Source organism: Nycticebus coucang, chromosome 1 (assembly GCF_027406575.1).
Source record: "Nycticebus coucang isolate mNycCou1 chromosome 1, mNycCou1.pri, whole genome shotgun sequence".
In the NCBI taxonomy this organism is placed as follows: Eukaryota; Metazoa; Chordata; class Mammalia; order Primates; family Lorisidae; genus Nycticebus; species Nycticebus coucang.
Window position 1 is genome coordinate 6248868 of NC_069780.1, and position 20361 is coordinate 6269228.

The 20361-nt window shown below is 43.2% G+C and overlaps 1 protein-coding gene and 2 pseudogenes across 3 annotated transcripts in view; 1 reads left to right on the top strand and 2 right to left on the bottom strand.

The window, feature by feature from the left end:
* The first annotated feature begins 1293 nt into the window (after positions 1 to 1293).
* Positions 1294 to 10761, top strand: LOC128587974 (UDP-N-acetylglucosamine transferase subunit ALG13 homolog; annotated as a pseudogene).
* The window catches only part of SDAD1 (SDA1 domain containing 1), a 38479-nt gene continuing 21049 nt past the window's right edge, over positions 2932 to 20361 (bottom strand). For 2 of the 3 annotated variants that reach the window (XM_053586450.1, XM_053586604.1), the window contains exons 21-22: positions 20132 to 20293; positions 14926 to 15091 (exon numbers count right to left, since the gene is read on the bottom strand). In XM_053586450.1, coding sequence (XP_053442425.1) covers positions 15044 to 15091; positions 20132 to 20293 — 210 coding nt within the window. In that variant the 3' untranslated portion in view covers positions 14926 to 15043. Of the gene's footprint in view, positions 3911 to 14925; positions 15092 to 20131; positions 20294 to 20361 lie in introns of those variants that run through there. The other variant, XM_053586533.1, reaches the window with a different exon arrangement.
* Positions 11992 to 14769, bottom strand: LOC128583012 (RNA-binding protein 41-like; annotated as a pseudogene).

The window sequence follows — 20361 nt, forward strand, 5'->3', positions numbered from 1 at the left end:
GGCGGGGCCTGGAAGGCCAGGGGCGGGGCCTGGAGGCCAGAGGCGGGACCTGCCCGCGGCCGGGCGGGCCTGTCGCCTGGACCGCTCGGACGGCGACCCCTGACCGGCAGCTGTCCGCCCCTCCGCCCACTCATACGCCCCCGGGGACAGCGTGAGCGGCTGCCAAGAGCGGGTTAGGACTTTCAGTGACAAGAAGATGTCAGCACAAAGACATCTGTGGTGGTCGAGAGGGGCCTAGAAATCCACGCCTCTCCGCCTCGGTCCATTTGTAAATTCTTCAAGGGTTCATTTGGGTTTTATAAACGGCAGGAGAGCTTTTCCTTTTCAACACTCCCACCTCTTTTGAGTTAAAATTTTGTTTTAAAAAGCTAAAACCTTAGCTAATACATATGTGCCTTTTTTTTTTTTGAGACAGAGCCTCAAGCTGTCGCCCTCAGTAGAGTGCAGGGGCATCACAACTCACAGCAACCTCCAACCTCTTGGCGCAAGCGATTCTCCTGCCTCCACCTCCCAAGTAGCTGGGACTACAGGCGCCCGCCACAACACCCAGCTATTTTTTGGTTGCAGCGGTCATTGTGTTGTTTGGTGGGCCCGGGCTGGATTCGAAGCCGCCAGCTCAGGTGTATGTGGCTGGTGCCTTAGCCGCTTGAGCCACAGGCGCCAAGCCTGTGCCAGATATTTTTGCCGACACTATTCCATTTAGCCTTCAAAACAAACCAAAGGGCTCGGCGTGGTTGCTCACGACTGTAATCCTAGCACTCGGGGAGGCCCAGGAGGATCTCCAGAAATCAGGAGTTGCAGACCAGCCTCAGCAAGGCTGAGACCCGTCTTTCCTAAAAATATAAAATCTAGCTGGGTGTCCAGGCAGGCCCCTTTAGTCCCAGATACTGGGGAGGCTGAGGCAAGAGGATAGCTTGAGCCCAGGAGTTTGAGGTTGCTACAAGCTCTGATGATGCCACAGCACTCTACCAGGGCAACAGAGTGAGACTCTTGTCTCAAAAAAACAGAACCAACCAACCAAAAAACAGCAACAAAATCCAAGCTGAAAGTTAAGTTCTACTAAAACATCCCCGTTTTCCTGAGGAACGTGAGGCTTGGAGAAGGTCACACTGTTGGTGAGCCTCTGGATGAACTTTTAGTCAGGCTGTCTGAACCCAAAGTCCACCTTGGTAACCACTACCTGTGAGGCTTCTCCACCTCCTCTTTGCTTTCCTAGAATCTGGGCGGCACGCCTAAGTCTTAGGAAAATAACTTTAGTAAGAGTGGGACATTCTCAATGGCTAGCGCGGTTGTATGTGTAAGGAGCGTGCAGGCGGCGGTGTGCAGCGTGACCGCCGGGCGCAGACGGCTGACGGCTGGAGGTCCAGATGCTGCACATGCCCGGAGGACACTTGCCTTAAAAACACGATTTCTCTAACAGTAGCTTCAAGGCTGACATCTAATTTTGTTCTCTTTAAAGGCAATGTAGTAGTTTTAAAATATATCCACATATTCTTAATACTCCTCCCTTTAAGATGGCACCTAATTTTCCTCCTCTGGACTGAGGGCTGCCGTTAGCGACTCGCATCTAATGAAGGAATACAGCAGAAGCAATGGTGTCTGACTTCAAGACTAGTTTAGGAAAGACGCTGTGGGCTCCTCTTTGCTCTCTCTGTGATTGTCCACTCCACAGGAAGCCAGTTGTCATGTCCCGAGGACACTTAACAGCCCTGTGAAAACGTCCCTAAGTGAGGAACTGAAAACTTCCACCAGCATCCAGAGAGGAACTGAGGCTTCTTGCCAATAGCCATGTGAGCTGTCCTTCTTGGAAGTGGGTCTTCCTGCCCCAGCTAAGCCACCCACAAATTATTGACCCAGAGAAACTGTAAAATGTTGATCGTAAATCACTGGGTTTTGAAGTAACTCGTTATGCAGTGGTAGGTAACCAACACAGATTTGGGTAACATGTGGAATGCTACTATCAGGACTAGCAAAGAAGTTATTGCCTTGGTCCGGCAGTGGGGGAATCTGGAAGACTTCTGAGTGGTGCTGTGAGCGCCTACGGCTCCTGGCCCAGTTAGTGGAATAGTGACAGGCTTGAGGGACAGCTGCCAACAGCAGCACCTTCAGAAGTGAGGATCTTATTGGAAACAGGATGCAAGAGGTTCATCTACAGTAATGTGGAAAATAGAAAAATGGACCTAAGGAACTGGCTACTCTAGATTTCCACGCAAAATGGTAAAGTTGCCACCTGGCTGCTTCCTGCTTACAGTGAAACAGGAGAGGACAGAAAGAAGCAGAGCAAAGACTGTTAAAAAGGATCCACAAATGGTTCTGAAAATCCCAGACCCAAATATATAGGAACTTAGCTTATCACAGAGATGGCATTACCTATACCTGGAGATATTTGTGACCTAAGCGACTGACAATACATGCAGAAAAGAGAAAGACCTACAAATCAACCAGAAACCCACAGCTGTAGAAACAAAAAATAATCTCAGCCTCACCAGTAGTCACTCAAATGCAAATTAGAACAATGATACTACTTCATAAACAAAAGATTCTCCCAAGTTTTTAAGTCTAATAACATCACCCTGAGATGGAGGTAGTAAAATACACACTCACGAGTTGTTGGTTCCAGGAATGTAACACAATTCAGAATTGCCTAGTGAAGGTGAAGAAACTCCAAGATGGTGCACCTAAAAGACGTGTTCAAAGACGGTTATTGTGGAAGGTTCCCAATCAAAGTGTGGGAACAACCTAACTGCTCTTCGGTAGGGAAACAAGTTGTGGAGGTATGAATAAAAAAAGAAACTATACAATTAAAATGAAAGAATATTTATTTATTAAGAATCTAATGTTGAGTTATACAGTCAGAAAAGAACGTCTGTATGCAATGATACTGTTTATATAAAAATTTTGAAGATATTAATACATGCACTATATACACACGTAGTTACAAAAAGCAACACAGGAGTGAAAGGCCATCAATTTCAAGATGATGGTTATCCCTAAGAAGGAGGGAAGTGCAGGAGGGGCTTAATGTTCTAATTCTTTAAAGAGAAAAAAAAGGCAAAATATTAACAATGAATAAAATTGGGAGATACTTGTTTCACTGTTTTCTACATTCTATGTATTTCTTACACAACTGCAATTAAAATAAATTGTTTAAAATATTTAAAAAGCAGAAGACTCAAGTATCTATCCTTAAAACAAGAAGTTGTGTCAAATATTTACTTTTAGTTTCCACGTGACTCTTTTGAACTTCCCCATTTGTAACACTTCTTCACAATTAGAGGATCCATTTTGTCTTTAATTTTCTTTTCCTTTGTGGCCAAATTTCTTTTTAAAGCATCTCTGCTGTTAACTTAAATGTTAAGTTTTGGTGTTAACCAGATATTAGGAATAGCAGGTACACCAAAGTGGATCTTGCTAAGATCTACAAGTGTTGGCTCGGCAGCCACAGCATAGTGGTTACGGTGCCAACCCTATACACCGAGGCTGGCAGGTTTGAACACAGCTTGGACCAGCTAACCAACAATGACAACTGTAACAAGCAGGCACCTGTAGTCCCAGCTACTTGGGAGGCTGAGGCAAGATAATCGCTTAAGCCCAAGAGTTGGAGGTCGCTGTGAGCTGTGATGCCACAGCACTCTACTAAGGGCAACATAGTGAGACCCTGTCTCAAAAAAGAAAATCTACAAGTGTTTATATTTTTTCAAGAAACTTAGTATAAATGTTTTATAAGCAATATTACAAAGTGTTCAAAGCACAGAAAAGAATAAAAGCCTCTCAGCTACATTTGCACCATCCAATTTTATTTATAAAATTGTTGTTATAGGAAGCATCATTTGAGCCGTGCCTGTGGCTCAAGTAGGCACCGGCCCCATACTCTAGAGGTGGTGGGTTCAAACCCAGCCCTGGCCAAAAACTGCAAGAACAACAACAACAAAAAATCATCATTTTATATACCACAAATAAAAAAATCACTTCCATTTAAACTGTAACACAATGCTTACTAGAATTTTAAAATATATGTATTGAAAGAGCTCTCTTCAAGTATTTTATCAAAGACATTTAAAAATCACTATTTACTCTTGTACATTTTTTGTCTTTTTTAAGTGAAATGAGGCCAGGCACAGTGGCTCCCAGTCCTCTGGGAGGCCGAGGTGGGCAGAATGCTTGAGCTCAGGAATTTAAGACCAGTCTGAGCAAGAGTGAGACTTCATCTCTACTCAAAATGGAAAAACTAGCTGAGCGTGGTGGCAGCTGCCTGTAGTCCCAGCTACTTGGGAGACTAAGTCAGGAGGACCACTTGAGCCCAAGAGTTTGAGGTTGCTATGAGCTATGATGATGCCACACACAGCACTCTAGCCAGGGTGACAGACTAAGACTCTGCCTCAACCCCTCCCAAAACCCCTTTAAATCATTTTATAATCTGCTTTTGAAAATAATAACATCTTGGCATTTTCTTGGACTCATTTTTGCCATTGTAATTTATGTTGCAATGACTATTTCCCTATAGATTCCCCCATGTTAGACATTGCTAGCTATACAACTCCATTTCTCCCTCTTTCGAGTGACGGAAACCCAGTTGTGTTGGGATGGTTATGGTGACCTAAGATGAGGTCAGTAATCCTGTTTCCTGCTATGTCGCCCACTACCAATTTTAGCTAATGAGGTCTACAGAAAGGCTGGTAAAGAGGACCTGAGAAAGGTTGTGCTCTCCTAGTAAAGGGATAGAGGTGGCAATGCCACTTTTGCCCCTTCTGCCACCTTAAACACTGAAGAGGTGCGTATGAAGCCAGGTATCATCATTATGTACACTTTACAGAGGGAGAAATTGAGGCAAAGAATGTTAGCTTGCGTGTGGTCATATAGCTGTGTCAGAGTCAGCATTCTAACCTAGAGTCTGGCTTCTACACACTCAGAAGGACAAAGCAGGAAAGGAGCCCAACATCATGATGGCGTCACTGAGCAGCTGAACTCAGGTTGTCAACGGGCCACCTCTAGACTTAAGCAACACAGATTCCAATCCAGCTTGAGCATTTTTAGATGGATACTGTTACTTGCAGCAAAACACAGATCTTGCCACATTTTGGACTTTTTCTTTGACTGGACTCTCAGAAGTGGCTTTTAGTCAAAAGTTATACTACACATTATTTTCCCAAATAATTGTAATAATACTAACAGCACTTTGCTAACAAAAGTGTTGGCAAGAGTCAAAGAGGTTCCCAAATCAAGGCTGACTGCAGCACCCAGTCAGTACAGAGGAGAAGAGAGTAATGAAGGAGGCAAGGTCTACAATCCTCTGAGTATTTCCAAACCAATCCTTGCCCTGGATTTATTTGTCTTCTTTTTTTTTTTTTTTTTTGTAGAGACAGAGTCTCACTGTATCGCCCTCCGGTAGAGTGCCGTGGCGTCACACGGCTCACAGCAACCTCTAACTCTCGGGCTTACGCGATTCTCCTGCCTCAGCCTCCCGAGTAGCTGGGACTACAGGCGCTCGCCACAACACCCGGCTATTTTTTTGTTGCAGTTTGGCCGGGGCCGGGTTTGAACCCGCCACCCTCGGCATATGGGGCCGGCGCCCTACTCACTGAGCCACAGGCGCCGCCCCTTTGTCTTCTAATTATAAAGAAATTTCACAAGGGTGAGTCTCAACATTACCTTTATTCCCTACCTCAAAGTTACTTTGTTTCTTGTACAAATACCCTACAGCTGATCCCAACAACTAAAGGAAACTATGTTTATTATTTGGCATATTTACTCTTGGCTTTTATTAGTCCCAATTTTCTTTCTTTTTTAGATGGGGTCTCACTATGTTGCTAAAGCTGGTCTCAAAGAATCCCCCTGCCTCAGCCTCCCAAAGTGCTGGGATTACAGGTGGGAGTCACTGCACCTGGCCATTTTCTTGCAGATATTATTGGATTACACTAAAGTGCTTTTGTATTTTGTTCTTTTCATTTACAATAAGCATTTCCCATTGTAAACATATTAATAGCTGCATAATATTCTATTGTGTGGATAAAACATAGTTCATCATACTGAGATTGGACAGACCAACCACGAGAGAAGAATCTGCAGGAGGAAACAGATTACTATGGGAGGGATGCCCTACACAATTAGAAGCCCATGCTATTTAAGCAGCACAAAATTAGCTGTGTTCTCTGCTTTTGTTTCTGTTTTTAAACAAGTGCAGAACAAACACACTATAACCAGGAAAAGACAAGTTATTTTCAGAGAACCTTGATCTTGTAAGAGAAAAGGCTCTAAGTTACTGTCCTACCTTCTTACTCATATTCAAGATCTTTCTTAAATCTCATAAAGTACATTCCAAAGGTGTATAAACAATAAATGAAAAAATGTCACTGGTAGAAATGTATTATCTCTATACAGTTAAAAAATGTTAGCTAAAACAGCCTGAGTAACAGATACTCTAAGTAAACATTCTAGTTAAAATGGAGTTGCGGGCGGTGCCTGTGGCTCAGTCGGTAAGGCGCCGGCCCCAGAGGGTGGGGGGTTCAAACCCGGCTCCGGCTGAACTGCAACCAAAAAATAGCTGGGCATTGTGGCGGGCGCCTGTAGTCCCAGCTGCTCGGGAGGCTGAGGCAAGAGAATCGCTTAAGCCCAGGAGTTGGAGGTTGCTGTGAGCTGTGTGATGCCATGGCACTCTACCAAGGGCCATAAAGTGAGACTCTCTACAAAAATAAAAAATAAAAAAATGGAGTTGCATTGCAATACTCCATTATAGACTATTAATTTTCAGAGAATTAGACTATGAAGAAATAAAAACAAATTTACATAACTGTAACTTTTTAAAAATTCTACCAAAATTATACCATCTTTTACACCATAGCTTTTACTTTTCTGATTGAAGAATATATTTTCTACTGTTGCCCTGGTCATGATAAGCATCAGTTTGTTAGCAAACAGGGATTTTGTCCTCCTGCCGATCCTTGGGATGCCTCCAGCCCAATACTGTGCTTTGACAAAAATTTTACTTATTTATGGTATACAATGTGATGTGTTGATACATGTGTATATTTTGAAATCACTGAATCAAAATAGTTAATACATCCATCACCACACATACTTTTTTGTGTGACTATGCCTTTTTGATAGCTATGTAAGCTGCCTTACATCATAAAGTCCTTTTGCAAATCTCTTTTTTTTATAAGAGGGAGTCTCGCTCTGCTGTCCAGGCTAAAGTGCAGTGGTGTGATTACGACTCACTACAGCCTCATGCTCCTGGGCTCAAGCAATTCGCTTGCCCAGCCTCACAAGTAGCTGAACCTACAAGCACATGAAACCACACCCAGTTAATTATTTTAATGTTTTGTAGAGAGATGATCTCTCTGAGATGGTCTCAAACTCCTGGCATCCAGTGATCCTCCTGCCTCAGCCTCGCAAGTAGCAAGGAATATCTGCACGCATCACCATGCCCAGCTTGTTATACAGCACCTTTTATATTTTGTAAGCTTGGATGAAGTGAGTCATCCCTGAATGGATCCATTCTCCATGTTGACAAAAAGTGGGGACTAAATAGCTCCAGTTCAGACACAGAGGACTTCCTGAAGATAAAAGTCACCCTGCAAGTCACTCAACCTTGTGAAAATCTGATCTCTAAACTGATAGCAAACAGAAAATATTCTCAAAAGTAGATTCGGGCGGCGCCTGTGGCTCAGTGAGTAGGGCGCTGGCTCCATATGCCGAGGGTGGCGGGTTCAAACCCAGCCCCGGCCAAACTGCAACAAAAAAATAGCCGGGCGTTGTGGCGGGCGCCTGTGGTCCCAGCTGCTCGGGAGGCTGAGGCAAGAGAATCGCGTAAGCCCAAGAGTTAGAGGTTGCTGTGAGCCGTGTGATGCCACGGCACTCTATCCGAGGGCGGTACAGTGAGACTCTGTCTCTACAAAAAAAAAAAAAAAATATATATATATATATACACCTTTAGGGTGGCACCCGTGGCTCAAAGGAGTAGGGGGCCGGCCCCATAAACCGGAGGTGGTAGGTTCAAACCCAGCCCCAGCCAAAAACTGCAAAAAAAAAAAAAAAAAAAAGAATATACCTTTTTTTTTTTTGGTAGAGACAGAGTCTCACTTTACTGCCCTCGGTAGAGTGCCGTGGCGTCACACAGCTCACAGCAACCTCCAGCTCTTGGGCTTACGTGATTCTCTTGCCTCAGCCTCCCGAAAAAAGAATATACCTTTAAGAGACCTGGGCCAGGGGCGGCGCCTGTGGCTCAGTCGGTAGGGCGCCGGCCTCCCCCCCCCCCCCATATACCGAGGGTGACGGGTTCAAACCCAGCCCCGGCCAAACTGCAACCAAAAAATAGCCGGGCGTTGTGGCGGGCGCCTGTAGTCCCAGCTACTCGGGAGGCTGAGGCAGGAGAATCGCTTGGGCCCAGGAGTTGGAGGTTGCTGTGAGTTGTGTGGGACCACGGCACTCTGCCGAGGGCCATAAAGTGAGACTCTGTCTCTACAAAAAAAGTAAAAAATAAAACAAACAAACAAAAAAGAGACCTGGGCCAGCCCGCCTGGCACGTCTGTCTGGCGTCCTGTGAGCCCAGCGGTCGGGCCAGCCCCGGTGACCCTAGCGAGCCCCTGTGCCCTGCTCGCCCTACAGCACTTGGCCAGTGCTGGGGTCAATTCTGGGCTGGCGTCCTGGTGTGAACGCGGAGTCCCTGGAGGGCATCTTCTCCTCAGTGCTCCCGGCTCTCGTGGCCCCGCCAGCGGGTGAGATAATCAAGAGCCTCGGTTACAGCGACTTACCCTCCAAACTGGGAGAGGAACAGAGGCACCTGAACTGTTACGGAGTCATTTACTCTGGATGTTTATAGGTACAAGGATTTGGTAAAAGAAGACCTTCGGAAGACAGTTTTTTTATTTTTTGAGACAGAGTCTCAAGCTGTCACCCTGGGTAGAGTGCCCTGGCATCACAGCTCACAGCAACCTCTAACACCTGGGCTTAGGCGATTCTCTTGCCTCAGCCTCCCAAGTAGCTGGGACTACAGGCACCTGCCACAACTATTTTTTGGTTGTCGTTGTCATTGTTGTTTGGCAGGCCTAGGATGGATTCGAACCTATCAGTTCCGGTATATGTGGCTGGGGCCTTAACCACTGAGCGATGGGTGCTGAGCCTGGAAGGCAGACCTTGTCATTAGTTATGCAGGGACAGGAACCTGTTTGGAGTCTCTGGAAAAAGGAAAGCCACTTGTGGTGGTTATAAACAAAAAGTTGATTAACAATCATCACCTGGAATTGACAGAGCAGTACACACAGAGGGGTACCTCTCCTGTACCTGCAGCAGCTTCCTGGGCTGCCACAGTCAATGGACTTATCAACATTGAAATGTTATCCTCCTGGCCAGCCAGAAAAATCTTCTGCATTTTTGGATAAAGTTGTTGGATTACAAAAATAAACACTTAAGCTCTCAACACTTTAAAATCCAACCTATGGAATGTGGTTAAATCAAATTAAACATTTGCAGAATAATATAAGTTAATAAACTTCCTATATCTATAGAATGTATAGGAAATGTTGTGTACACATTTGCATTTGAGTCCAAATCCTAATTAAAATTTAGTAAATTTAGTAGCTTTTTCCTGATCTTCAATATGTAATGAGCATTCACAGGTTTTGTCCTAGGATCCCAAATAGATTTGAAATCATTAAAAAAATGAACAAAACTTGAAGACTTTGACAAGAAGCATTACTGTGATTAGTTTGATATACTTTAGAATAAAAAAAGGAAACAGTAACAAGTTTCCATGGGAGTCAGCATTTTTAGCTTCATAATCTAAGGAATCATTTTTTTGTTTTTTTTTTTTTTTTTGACAGTCTCCTTTTGTTGCCGTGGGTAGAGTGCTGTGACATCATAGCTCACAACCTCAAACTCTCGGGCTTAAGCAATCCTCTTACTTCAGCCTCCTGAGTAGCTAGGTATGTGCGAGTTTTTTTTTCTATATTTAGTAGACGGGGTCTCACCATTGCTCAGCCTGATCTTGAACTCCTGAGCTCAAGTGATCTGCCTCAGCATCCCAAAGTGTTAGGATTATGAGTGTGAGCCACCATGATTGGCTCCAAGGCACATCATTTTTGTTTCTTTTTTTTTTTTTTTGTAGAGACAGTCTCACTTTATGGCCCTCAGTAGAGTGCCATGGCATCACACAGCTCACAGCAACCTCCAACTCCTGGGCTTAAGCGATTCTCTTGCCTCAGCCTCCCGAGTAGCTGGGACTATAGGCGCCCGCCACAACGCCCGGCTATTTTTTGGTTGCAGTTCAACCGGGGCCGGGTTTGAACCCGCCACCCTCGGTATATGGGGCTGACGCCTCACCGACTGAGCCACAGGCACCGCCCCCAAGGCACATCATTTAAATAACAAAAAACAAATGATGGATTGTGTTCTGTGAAATAGTTCAGTCCTTGCTTAAAAAAGATTACCAAGTAAGTTGATCAGTTGTACACGGAGAGGCTACTTTTATTCTGAAGAAGAGTGGAGTGGTTATGTTCACTTTTTTAAAATCTAAAAGTGACAAAATAATTTTGCTCCATGTCAAAGCTTTCTTAGTTTGAGAAGAACAAATCAAAGGACTTAACACCAATAGGACTTACTGTTATTTTAATAAGGATCCCTTCCCATAGTGCTAATGAAACATCTACTATAACAGAAATTTACAATGTGTTTGGCTATAAAATTAGTTTCACAAATGAGTAATACATGATATGTGTATGATGGCTTAAAAAGAAAGAAAAAGGCTATACCTTTAAGAATATACTGCATCTTAATTCTACCCAGAAGGAAAAAAATCCTTTTATCATAAGGACACTTGTACTAGACTGTTTATTGCAGCTCAATTTACCATTGCCAAAATGTGGAAACAGCCTAAATGCCCACCAACCCAGGAATGGATTAACAAGCTGTGGTATATGTATACCATGGAATACTATTCAGCTATTAAAAAAAATGGAGACTTTACATCCTTCGTATTAACCTGGATGGAAGTGGAAGACATTATTCTTAGTAAAGCATCACAAAAATGGAGAAGCATGAATCCTATGTACTCAATCTTGATATGAGGACAATTAATGACAATTAAGGTTATGGGTGGGGGGAAGCAAAAAGAGGGACGGAGGGAGGGGGGTGGGCCTTGGTGTGTGTCACACTTTATGGGGGCAAGACATGATTGCAAGAGGGACTTTACCTAACAATTGCAATCAGTGTAACTGGCTTATTGTACCCTCAATGAATCCCCAACAATAAAAAAAAAAAAGAATATACTGCATCTTTCAGCCCTGCACAGAAGCCTGAGGCTAGTTAAGAACAGGTGTCAGAACACAGGATGGACTTTGGTCCCCTGGTGTCTAAGTGGGGTGGAGAAGTCAGGGGAGAAGATGAAAAGTCCAGGGTCTCACCACAATTCACCAGTAAAGCTGTGGACCCTAGATGCTATGCCATTTTGAACTTTTTTTTTTTTTTTTGTAGAGACAGAGTTTCACTTTATGGCCCTAGGTAGAGTGCCATGGCATCACATAGCTCACAGCAACCTCCAACTCTTGGGCTTGAGTGATTCTCTTGCCTCAGCCTCCCAAGTAGCTGGGACTACAGGTGCCCGCCACAACACCCGGCTATTTTTTTTGTTTGTTTTTGTTTTTGCAGTTCGGCCGGGGCCGGGCCTGAACCCGCCACCCTCAGTATATGGGGCTGGCACCCTACTGACTGAGCCACAGGTGCCGCCCTGAACTTTTTTTTATGATTTATCCTGAGAAAACAATACTTTTGTATGCTACTCTTTATTCTTGATATATTATCTGACCTATATGGTCTTTGATTACAGAAATTCTCTTCTACCAATTCTCTCAAAAAGCTGAAAGGACTGTACCAATTACTTTTTTCTTTTTCAACAGTTTCTCCCCTTTGACTTCAAATAAATTGCTATCTGTACATAAATTGTAGATTCAAGATTCTGATGTAAAAAAGACAGTCTAGGACCCACAATCTATATATATTCTAGCTACCACTGATTTCTGTAGCACTATCTGTAGCACATTGTATGAAAGAAGCATCTTGGAGGTCTGATGCTTTTTACTCTTTCCGAACTCTATCACCAACATTTTTCCATGTAGTTTATATCCATTTACTAGATGCAATGCTTGACACGCCATCTCTGTATTGGGACAGGTAATGAAAGCCTGCCCCCTCATTCGTCCAGTCATCATTTAGAATTGAATTGGAGGTCCTTTCTTCTCCTGGAACCTAGTGAACAATGAGACAAGATCTCTTTCAGTCACCCGAGGGCTAAGGTTCTTCAAGTATAGCACCTTGTTTGGCTCCCCTGGATTGTATGAAGAAAACATAGGAATTTTTCAGATCTCTTCCTCTGACAAACGATTTCTCTAGATCTCATCTTCTTGGACGAATTCTATTGGCTGCGTTGGCTTCTTAGGCCCATTCGGACACCGCTCACGTCAAAAACCAGTAACTTTTGGCACATGGAGACCGGGATCTTTACACGGTGCTACCTGTCCTCCCTTGTCTTGGAGTAATGACAGCTTCTCAGCTGTGCCGCTATCACTCACAGATGTAGCTGAGACCAGTGAGTGGCAAGCAAGGGTTCACCTCTCACAAGTTACAACTCTGGCGGGCGCCTGTGGTCCCAGCTACTCGGGAGGCTGAGGCAAGAGAATCGCTTCAGCCCAGGAGTTGGAGGTTGCTGTGAGCTGTGTGACGCCACGGCACTCTACCGAGGGCCATAAAGTGAGACTCTGTCTCTACAAAAAAAAAAAGTTAGAACTATTCAAGACATTTTTTCATTATCATCTCTTGGTAAAAACTTTCCAGGTTGTTCATGGGATCACCTTTGTTCTTCTTTGGGGGTTCACCTTGGTAATAAAGAGCCTTAAGGAAAGAGTGACGATCAGCTCCCTGAAATAAAGACTTTTCTATTTCCATTTCTCATCGAGTGAGCTGTTTGCTCTTTGCAAATCTCTGGGGCAGGCAAAGGATGCGCTGACGCTCTGAGATCCTTTCTTTAATATCGTGAAGACGGTTCTGTATTGCTTCAGGAGTTGTCCTCAGTCCTGTTTTCTTTTCACCCGAAATATGCCTCTTCCAGATCAAGATTTCTGTTTCATTAAGCCCTAGTTCCCCGAGAGAAGCAGTTTCCTGGTCCTTTTCATGCAGTGTCTGGAATTGGGACAAAGTCATGGTCCCAACTGCTTCCTTCCCAAAGGTTTGTACATAGTACCAGGAGCAAAGCTCTCTTCCTTAGACGTACATTCCTCAATGGAGACAGAAGTACAAGCTGATGCTGAAGGAGGCTTTTCAGCTGCCTCTCCCCTTCTGTTTCCAGCTCTTCCAGGACTTGTTCATCACGCTTCACACAACTGCTTACCCTCTTCACGTTTCCACAGGCCCCTATCTCCAACTTGGTCCCATTTTGAACTTTATTCATTTTTCGGACCCAGACACATGAGGAGACACCCAGTTCAAAAATGTAAACAGAAAAGGAAGCAGTTTCAGGTCTCAAACATACAAATTTACACTTCCTGTGAGCTATCTACAGGTTGACTCTGGCGGCCTAATGCCCTTACAGTGATTGGGGGCATCTCAGGGAAACACACAATGTTTCATTCAAATCAAACTGAAGTTGGACTCAGAAAGTGAACACAAGAAACTGAAAGGGGAAGAAGAAAAAAGATTCTAGAGGCCACCTTCTGAGTGGGCAACTGACCTTTACTCTAATTTGAAATAAGAGAAAAATTTTCACATCTACCTCAATATTATCTGAGAAATCTTAAGGCAAAAAAAAAAAGGCACCAAACTATTTCCAAGTGGAGAATTTGCATGCAAAGAGACTGTCCCCTGAAACAGAGTAAGTGTGCCCCGGGAAGGGAGAACCCCCACACATCACTCCTCACACGAGTACCTGTTTGATGGTAGAAATCTTTTTTTTTTTTTGTAGAGACAGTCGCATTCTGTCACCCTTGGTAGAGTGCTGTGGTGTCACAGCTCACAGCAACCGCCAACTCCTGGGCTTAGGTGATTCTCTTGCCTCAGCCCCCGAGTAGCTGGGATTGCAGATACCTGCCACAATGCCCGGCTATTTTTTGTTGCAATTTGGCCAGGGCCAGGTTTAAACCTGCCACCCTCGGTATATGGGGCTGGCGCCTTAGCAACTGAGCCACAGGCGCTGCCACTAGAAACCTTTTAATGAGACAAGGCAAACAGTGGGCTGAAAATACTCCAGGGTGAATGAAAGACGGCTGAGAACACCAGAAGAGGCGGCGGCTCAAATAATGAATTAAATATATTCCAAAGTTACTATTTATACTTAAGGCAATTTTAAAAGTGAGGTCTTAACAAAAAGCCTTTATAGGGCATCCAAAAAAATTTAAATCCTTTAAATTACTAAAACAACTAAATTGTCTACCAGAAATCTGTACAGCAGGGACCTGTTTCAGCAGGTAAGCCTATTTACAAGTAAGAACTTCTTACTCTTGTAACATTGTCCTTTTTTAAGAGAATATGTAACTCCTGTCCCTGCAGAGTTAGTCCATAAGGCCTCAATGACATACGGACCTAGCTCTGCTAGAAGACAATTTACACCGCACTGTAAACACACACACACACCTGCCCCCACTAGGCTGTGGGTGCCTTGAGGGAAGGGTTATGACCCATTCTTTTTTTTTTTTTTTTTTTGGCCTGGGCTGGGTTTGAACCCACCGCCCTCGGCATATGGGGATTGCGCCCTACTCCTTGAGCCACAGGCGCCGCCCAGTTATGATCCATTCATTTTGTATCTACACTGACAACACAGTGACACTCAACTTTTATACACAAATGTTAAATGATGTTACAACACCATTGCTATTTACATCTTTAACACTCCCACTATTACCCATTTCCCAAACAAAACCCCCAACTGATGCCACATTTATTATGGTTTTCACAACAAAGGGCTTCTATACTGTTTAATGTAAACAAACATGCTTGATTTACTAATTCTCAAAGTAGTGACATAAACTTAGCATTCTCCTTGGAATGGAAATTTGCTTGGAAGTTACTTCATTCTTTTTCTCTTTTTCAAAAGTGCATCCCGCAGCGCCAGCTATAAGATAAGAAAAAAGTATTTAAACATGATAACTCTTGGGTACCCCATTACACTACTTTGGTTATCTAAAAGAAATCACAAAGTCAAGAAATCATCCTTAAAAACTACAAATGGTAAAATAATCCCCAATACATCAAATCTATATCTGGGGTGAGGGCCCCCTTACTGCTAAGAAATATGCAAAGCTCTTAACTGCTGCCCCCACCTCATAGAGACAAAAGCTCAAGCCAGGAACAGCTACAGAATGCACAGACCAACGCATCATCCATCTCCAGGGGAAAAAAACGCAGTCTATGCCTGTTAAGATTTTAGAGTTGTGGGCAGATACGTCCAAATTAAAACCAACAGGAAAACAGATTTTTCTTCACAATTGTCTTCCGAGATCACATATATTCCACGAAATGTGGTACATATAGACCACTTAAAGATTTTTAAATGGCATTCAGCATTTATGCAGATTTACAGTAAGTATAAATGCACAGTCTGAAACAGAGACCTGTCCCTTTATTTGGTTTTCAGATGAATTTAATGGAGTGAATGAACTATGAATGCCAACCACTGACACTTTACAATGGGTCAAATACAGTCAGCAGCTCAGAAACCAAAACCCTGACAAGTGTAGTTCAGACAAAATATTCTAGTTAATATGAGCTAATTTTTAATTATTTATTTTGTGTTGGAAGTATATAAGGTGAGAACAAAGAATGAAAGCAGAGTTGTGTGTCCTAACTGGTCCCCAGCCAGGCTTTCACCCTTTGTGGTCCTTCTGTAACTGAAGAGGCTGCTGACTCAAGATCCCCAATGCTGAAATTTGAAGGTGAAGAACCCGAGACGGGAGAAAAAGACCAAAGGACCAATGTCTGATGTGAACCCATGAAAGTCCTTATAAAGTTTCACATTTCCCAAAAGAAAAATAAAAGAATATTAAAGATGATCAAGAATAAACATAAATTTTTTAAAAAAGGTAACCAAGGCCACTATACAAATCTTACCTATGTGATGGATACAATTCCACCCATTCCCAAGTACTATTCTTTGCCCTAAATTTTTTTTTTTTTTTAGATACAGGATCACTGTTGCCTGGGCTAGAGTGCAGTGGTATTATCATAGCTCACTGAAGCCTCAAACTCCTGGGCTCAAGCAATCCTCCTACCTCAGCCTCCCAAGCAGCTAGGACTATAGGCCTGTACCACATTGCCCAGCTAATTTTTTAAATTTTTTTATACAGATACTGTCTTTTGCCCCGGTGGGTCTCAAACTTTGGGCCTCAAGTGATCCTCCCACCTCAGCTTTCCAAAGTGCTAGAATTACAGGTATAAGCCACACACCTGACCCATCCTACGTTTTTTTTTTTTTTTTTTTTTGTAGAGACAGAGTCTCACTTTATGGCCCTCGGTAGAGTGCCGTGGCCTCACACAGCTCACAGCAACCTCCAACTCCTGGGCTTAAGCGATTCTCTTGCCTCAGCCTCCCGAGTAGCATCCTACGTTTTTTAATATTTCTAACATTTAACATTAAATGTTAAAAATTTTTCTTTTGGGAGGTGGCCCCATATATTGAGGGTGGTGGGTTCAAACCCAGTCCCGGCCAAAACTGCAAAAAAAAAAAACATATGTTTACATTGTTTGCATTTTGTGACTTTCAGTTATTGACTTTTTCACTTGTGCCTCAGTCAGTATATCTTTGCAGAATAATGGGATACTGAAGGCCGAAAAAAACTTAACAAGTTCATTTTAACCTAATTGGGCTAAGGAGGTATTTCCTAGACTCATCTGTGTCTTATTTTCTCATTTGCAAAATTGGGTTTCATCACGGTACCTGCTCATAGTGTTATATATTGATTAAACAAGTTAATACATAGAAAGCTCCGGAACAGTTGAATCGCAGGGCAAGAACTATCCATGTTACTAATGTTGGTTACTTTGTAGCAAAGCACAGGCTACTCTCTCTCACAGGCACCTGTTTGTTTCAGATGCTCAGGGTGAACATATGAAGCAGGGATATACCTGCCCCCACCTTTGTAAAGGCCGCCAGCAAGACGCTCCTCCCACCACATGCTTCACTCTCCTAGTCTCATCCCAACTCACCTCTTTATATTCTACAATTCACAGCAAGACCTCACGCATACTTTTAAACCATGTAAGTCTTTTTGTTTAAGACAGTAAAACATTGCCTAGGTTAGATGGGGATGTGAAGCATGATGCTCTTTTCTATGGGACAGTTTCGGGAATGTTCTACACTTGAGCTGTCCAACAGGGAAGCCACCAACTCCGCACAGCTACCGGGCATCTGAAATGTGGCTGGCCCAGCCTGAGACATAGAAAGGACATGTTGGATTTCCATGAGTTCAAAAGTAAGAATGCAGAATATTTCATTAATAATTTTTACATTGTGTGTTGAAATGATACTATTTTTGGAAATACTGGGTTAAATAAGGTATATTTTCAAAAATTAGTTTCTTTTCCCTTTATTTTCTTATTTTAAAATCATATATGTGGTTCATATTATATTTCTATAACATAGCACTGGTCTAAAATTAAGGAGAGTAGAGAAAATCAGGAACCAAAAGCTGTATTTTGTAACAGAGAGAGCTTGAATAAAACATAGGGCAAGGAACGACACATATAAATTCTAATAATTTTAGGTTCCAATAAGCAAGAAAACTGGAGAAAAAAAAAAATTCCTAAACCAGTAAATGCAAAACAAATGCCCAACGACTCTTAGTTTACCCTTAAATAAAAAACTTCTCATCTTTGGGAGAGATATTTTGCAACTTGGAGGCGCTAACAAGGAACAAAGCAAGGCGCCTCCATCGTGCCAAAAATGAGGAAGTGGGGGTGGGGAATGCATTAGCTAATGTGTAGCCAAGTCACATAAAACCCATAATGCAGCAGGGCCCACAGGACTGGGTGATCACTATTTCCCTAACCTTGAAATGTTACTAATGGTCAGTAAAGGATAGACAAATAAAGTCAATTAAACCAGAAATTCAAGAGAATGTGGCAAAATTTAGAGTACTTAAAATCTTAAATGAAAGCCAAGTGTGGTGGCTTATACTTACAATCACAGCTACCAGAGAGGTTAAGGCAGGAGGATCACTTGAGACCAGGAGTTTGAGATGAGCCTAGGCAGTAAGGCAAGATGCTATCTATCTATCTATCTGAGATAGAGTCTCACTTTGTCACCCTCAGTAGAGTGCCATGGCATCAGAACTCACAGCAACCTCAGACTCTTGGGCTCAAGTGATTCTCTTGTCTCAGCCTCAGGTAATTGAGACTACACCTGCCCACCACAACACCCGACTATTTTTTTTTTTTTTTTTTTCAGAGATGGGGTCTCACTCTGGCTCAGGGCTCAGGCTGGAAGACCTTCTCTCTTTAAAAAATTAGCTGGCATAGTGACACACACCTGCAGTTCCAGCTACTTGGGAGGCCAAGGCAGGGAGACAGCCTCAGCACAGGAGTTCAAGGCTACCGTGAGCTATGAGCACAGTACCGTAGCCCAGCCTGAGTGACAGAGCAAGACCTAGTCTCTTAAAAAAAAAAAAAACTTAAATGGCACCTTTCCTCTTGCCCCAATTTCAATAACTACTATCTAAAAATGCTGTCACCTGGCCAGGTGAGGTGGCTCACGCCCATAATCCTAATACTCTGGGAGACCAAGGTAGGAAGATCACTTGAGCTCAGGAGTTTGAAACCATCCTGAGCAAAAGTGAGACCCATCCCTACTAAAGACAGAAAAATATTAGCCAGGCATGGTGGTAAGTGCTTGTAGTCCCAGCTACTTGGGAGGCTGAGGCCAGAGGATCACTTGAGCCTAAGAGTTTGAGGTTGATGTGAGCTATGACATCACAGCACTGTACCGAGGTTGACAAAGTAAAACTGTCTTAAAAAAATAAAAATGCTGTCACTTTATTATTTATATGATGTTGTTGAACATGGTTTAGAACCACGAAGGTTAAATAAACAGAAAGGTAGTGTTTAAATGGTACCTTAGTTCAGGTAGTACTGACTGGTATGGAACCCACACACAGACCCTGCACTGCCCTGGAAAGCTGGCCATTACATCCCGTCCTGAGGGCCTGTCTTTGGCTAGCTAGGTAACTAGAAAAACTGGAAACAACTAGCTTAGGATGTGGGACCTAGCCAGGAGCTGATTTCCTGGAGATGCTTCAGAAGGACATTTAGATACACTCTGGTATCTTCCCAGCAGAGAAAGATACAAAAGCCTAAATATGCCTTAATACAATGAATTACTGAAATAATCAAGCCACCTGCATGGCACAGGATTACTGTCCAAAGGCTACAAATGGATGAAATGAAATTTGAAAGGCCTGTAAACAAGAGGCTTTGCAAAAGGATACATACAGGAAGAGTGACAACAATGACAGACTGTGACTTGCTTTTTGAAAAGTACCAACCACAAAATAGGCATGAAAAATTATTCAATTAATTTTGATAGTATATTTCATAGGTTAAACGTCAGAGGATTTTATTATTTTATTTTTATGAAACCCAGTCTGACTCCATCATCCCGGTTAGAGTATAGTGGCACCAACCTCAAACTCCTGGGCTAAAGAGGTCCTCCTGCCTCAGCCTCCCAAGTAGCTAAAACTATAGGTGCATGCCACCCCGCCCAGCTAGTTTTTTCTATTTTTGGTTGAGATGGAGTCTTGCTCTTGCTGAGCTGGTTTGAACTCCTGATCTCAAGCAATCCTCCTGCCTCAGCTTCCCAGATGTGAGCCACCAGACCCAGGCAAATGTCAGGGAATTTTAACATGGGAGGGACCTCAGACGTGATCTAGCTTTGTACTCTTTTACTTTTATAGAGGAGAAAATGGGACTCCCTTCTGGTCACACAGCTGAGTCTCAACCACATGAGGTGTGGAGTTACAGGCCCTGACTACATCCCACCTTCCCTGCTCTCCGGCAGAGCTCCCATCAACCCCAGGACACACTCAGAAGGCACAACTCCGTGGAGGCGTAAAACGGCCTTCGCGGCACTAGTCTTACCACCCCAGCTTCAAGTGTCGCTCACCTGCTTTTCTCGGAAGGAACGCTTATTTTTTGACCGGACATTCTGGCTATACCGCATCATCATAAAGTTCTTCTGTTTTTTCTTCTCTTTATTTGTGGAACTGGAAAATGGATTTATTTTTGTTTTCTTCCTTACAAATTCTTTCCGATCTGTCTTTCCAGCCTATCAGCATAAAAAGTTTGACATTTCTTATTAAACAGCATACTTCAGAGGGCATCTAATCACACACA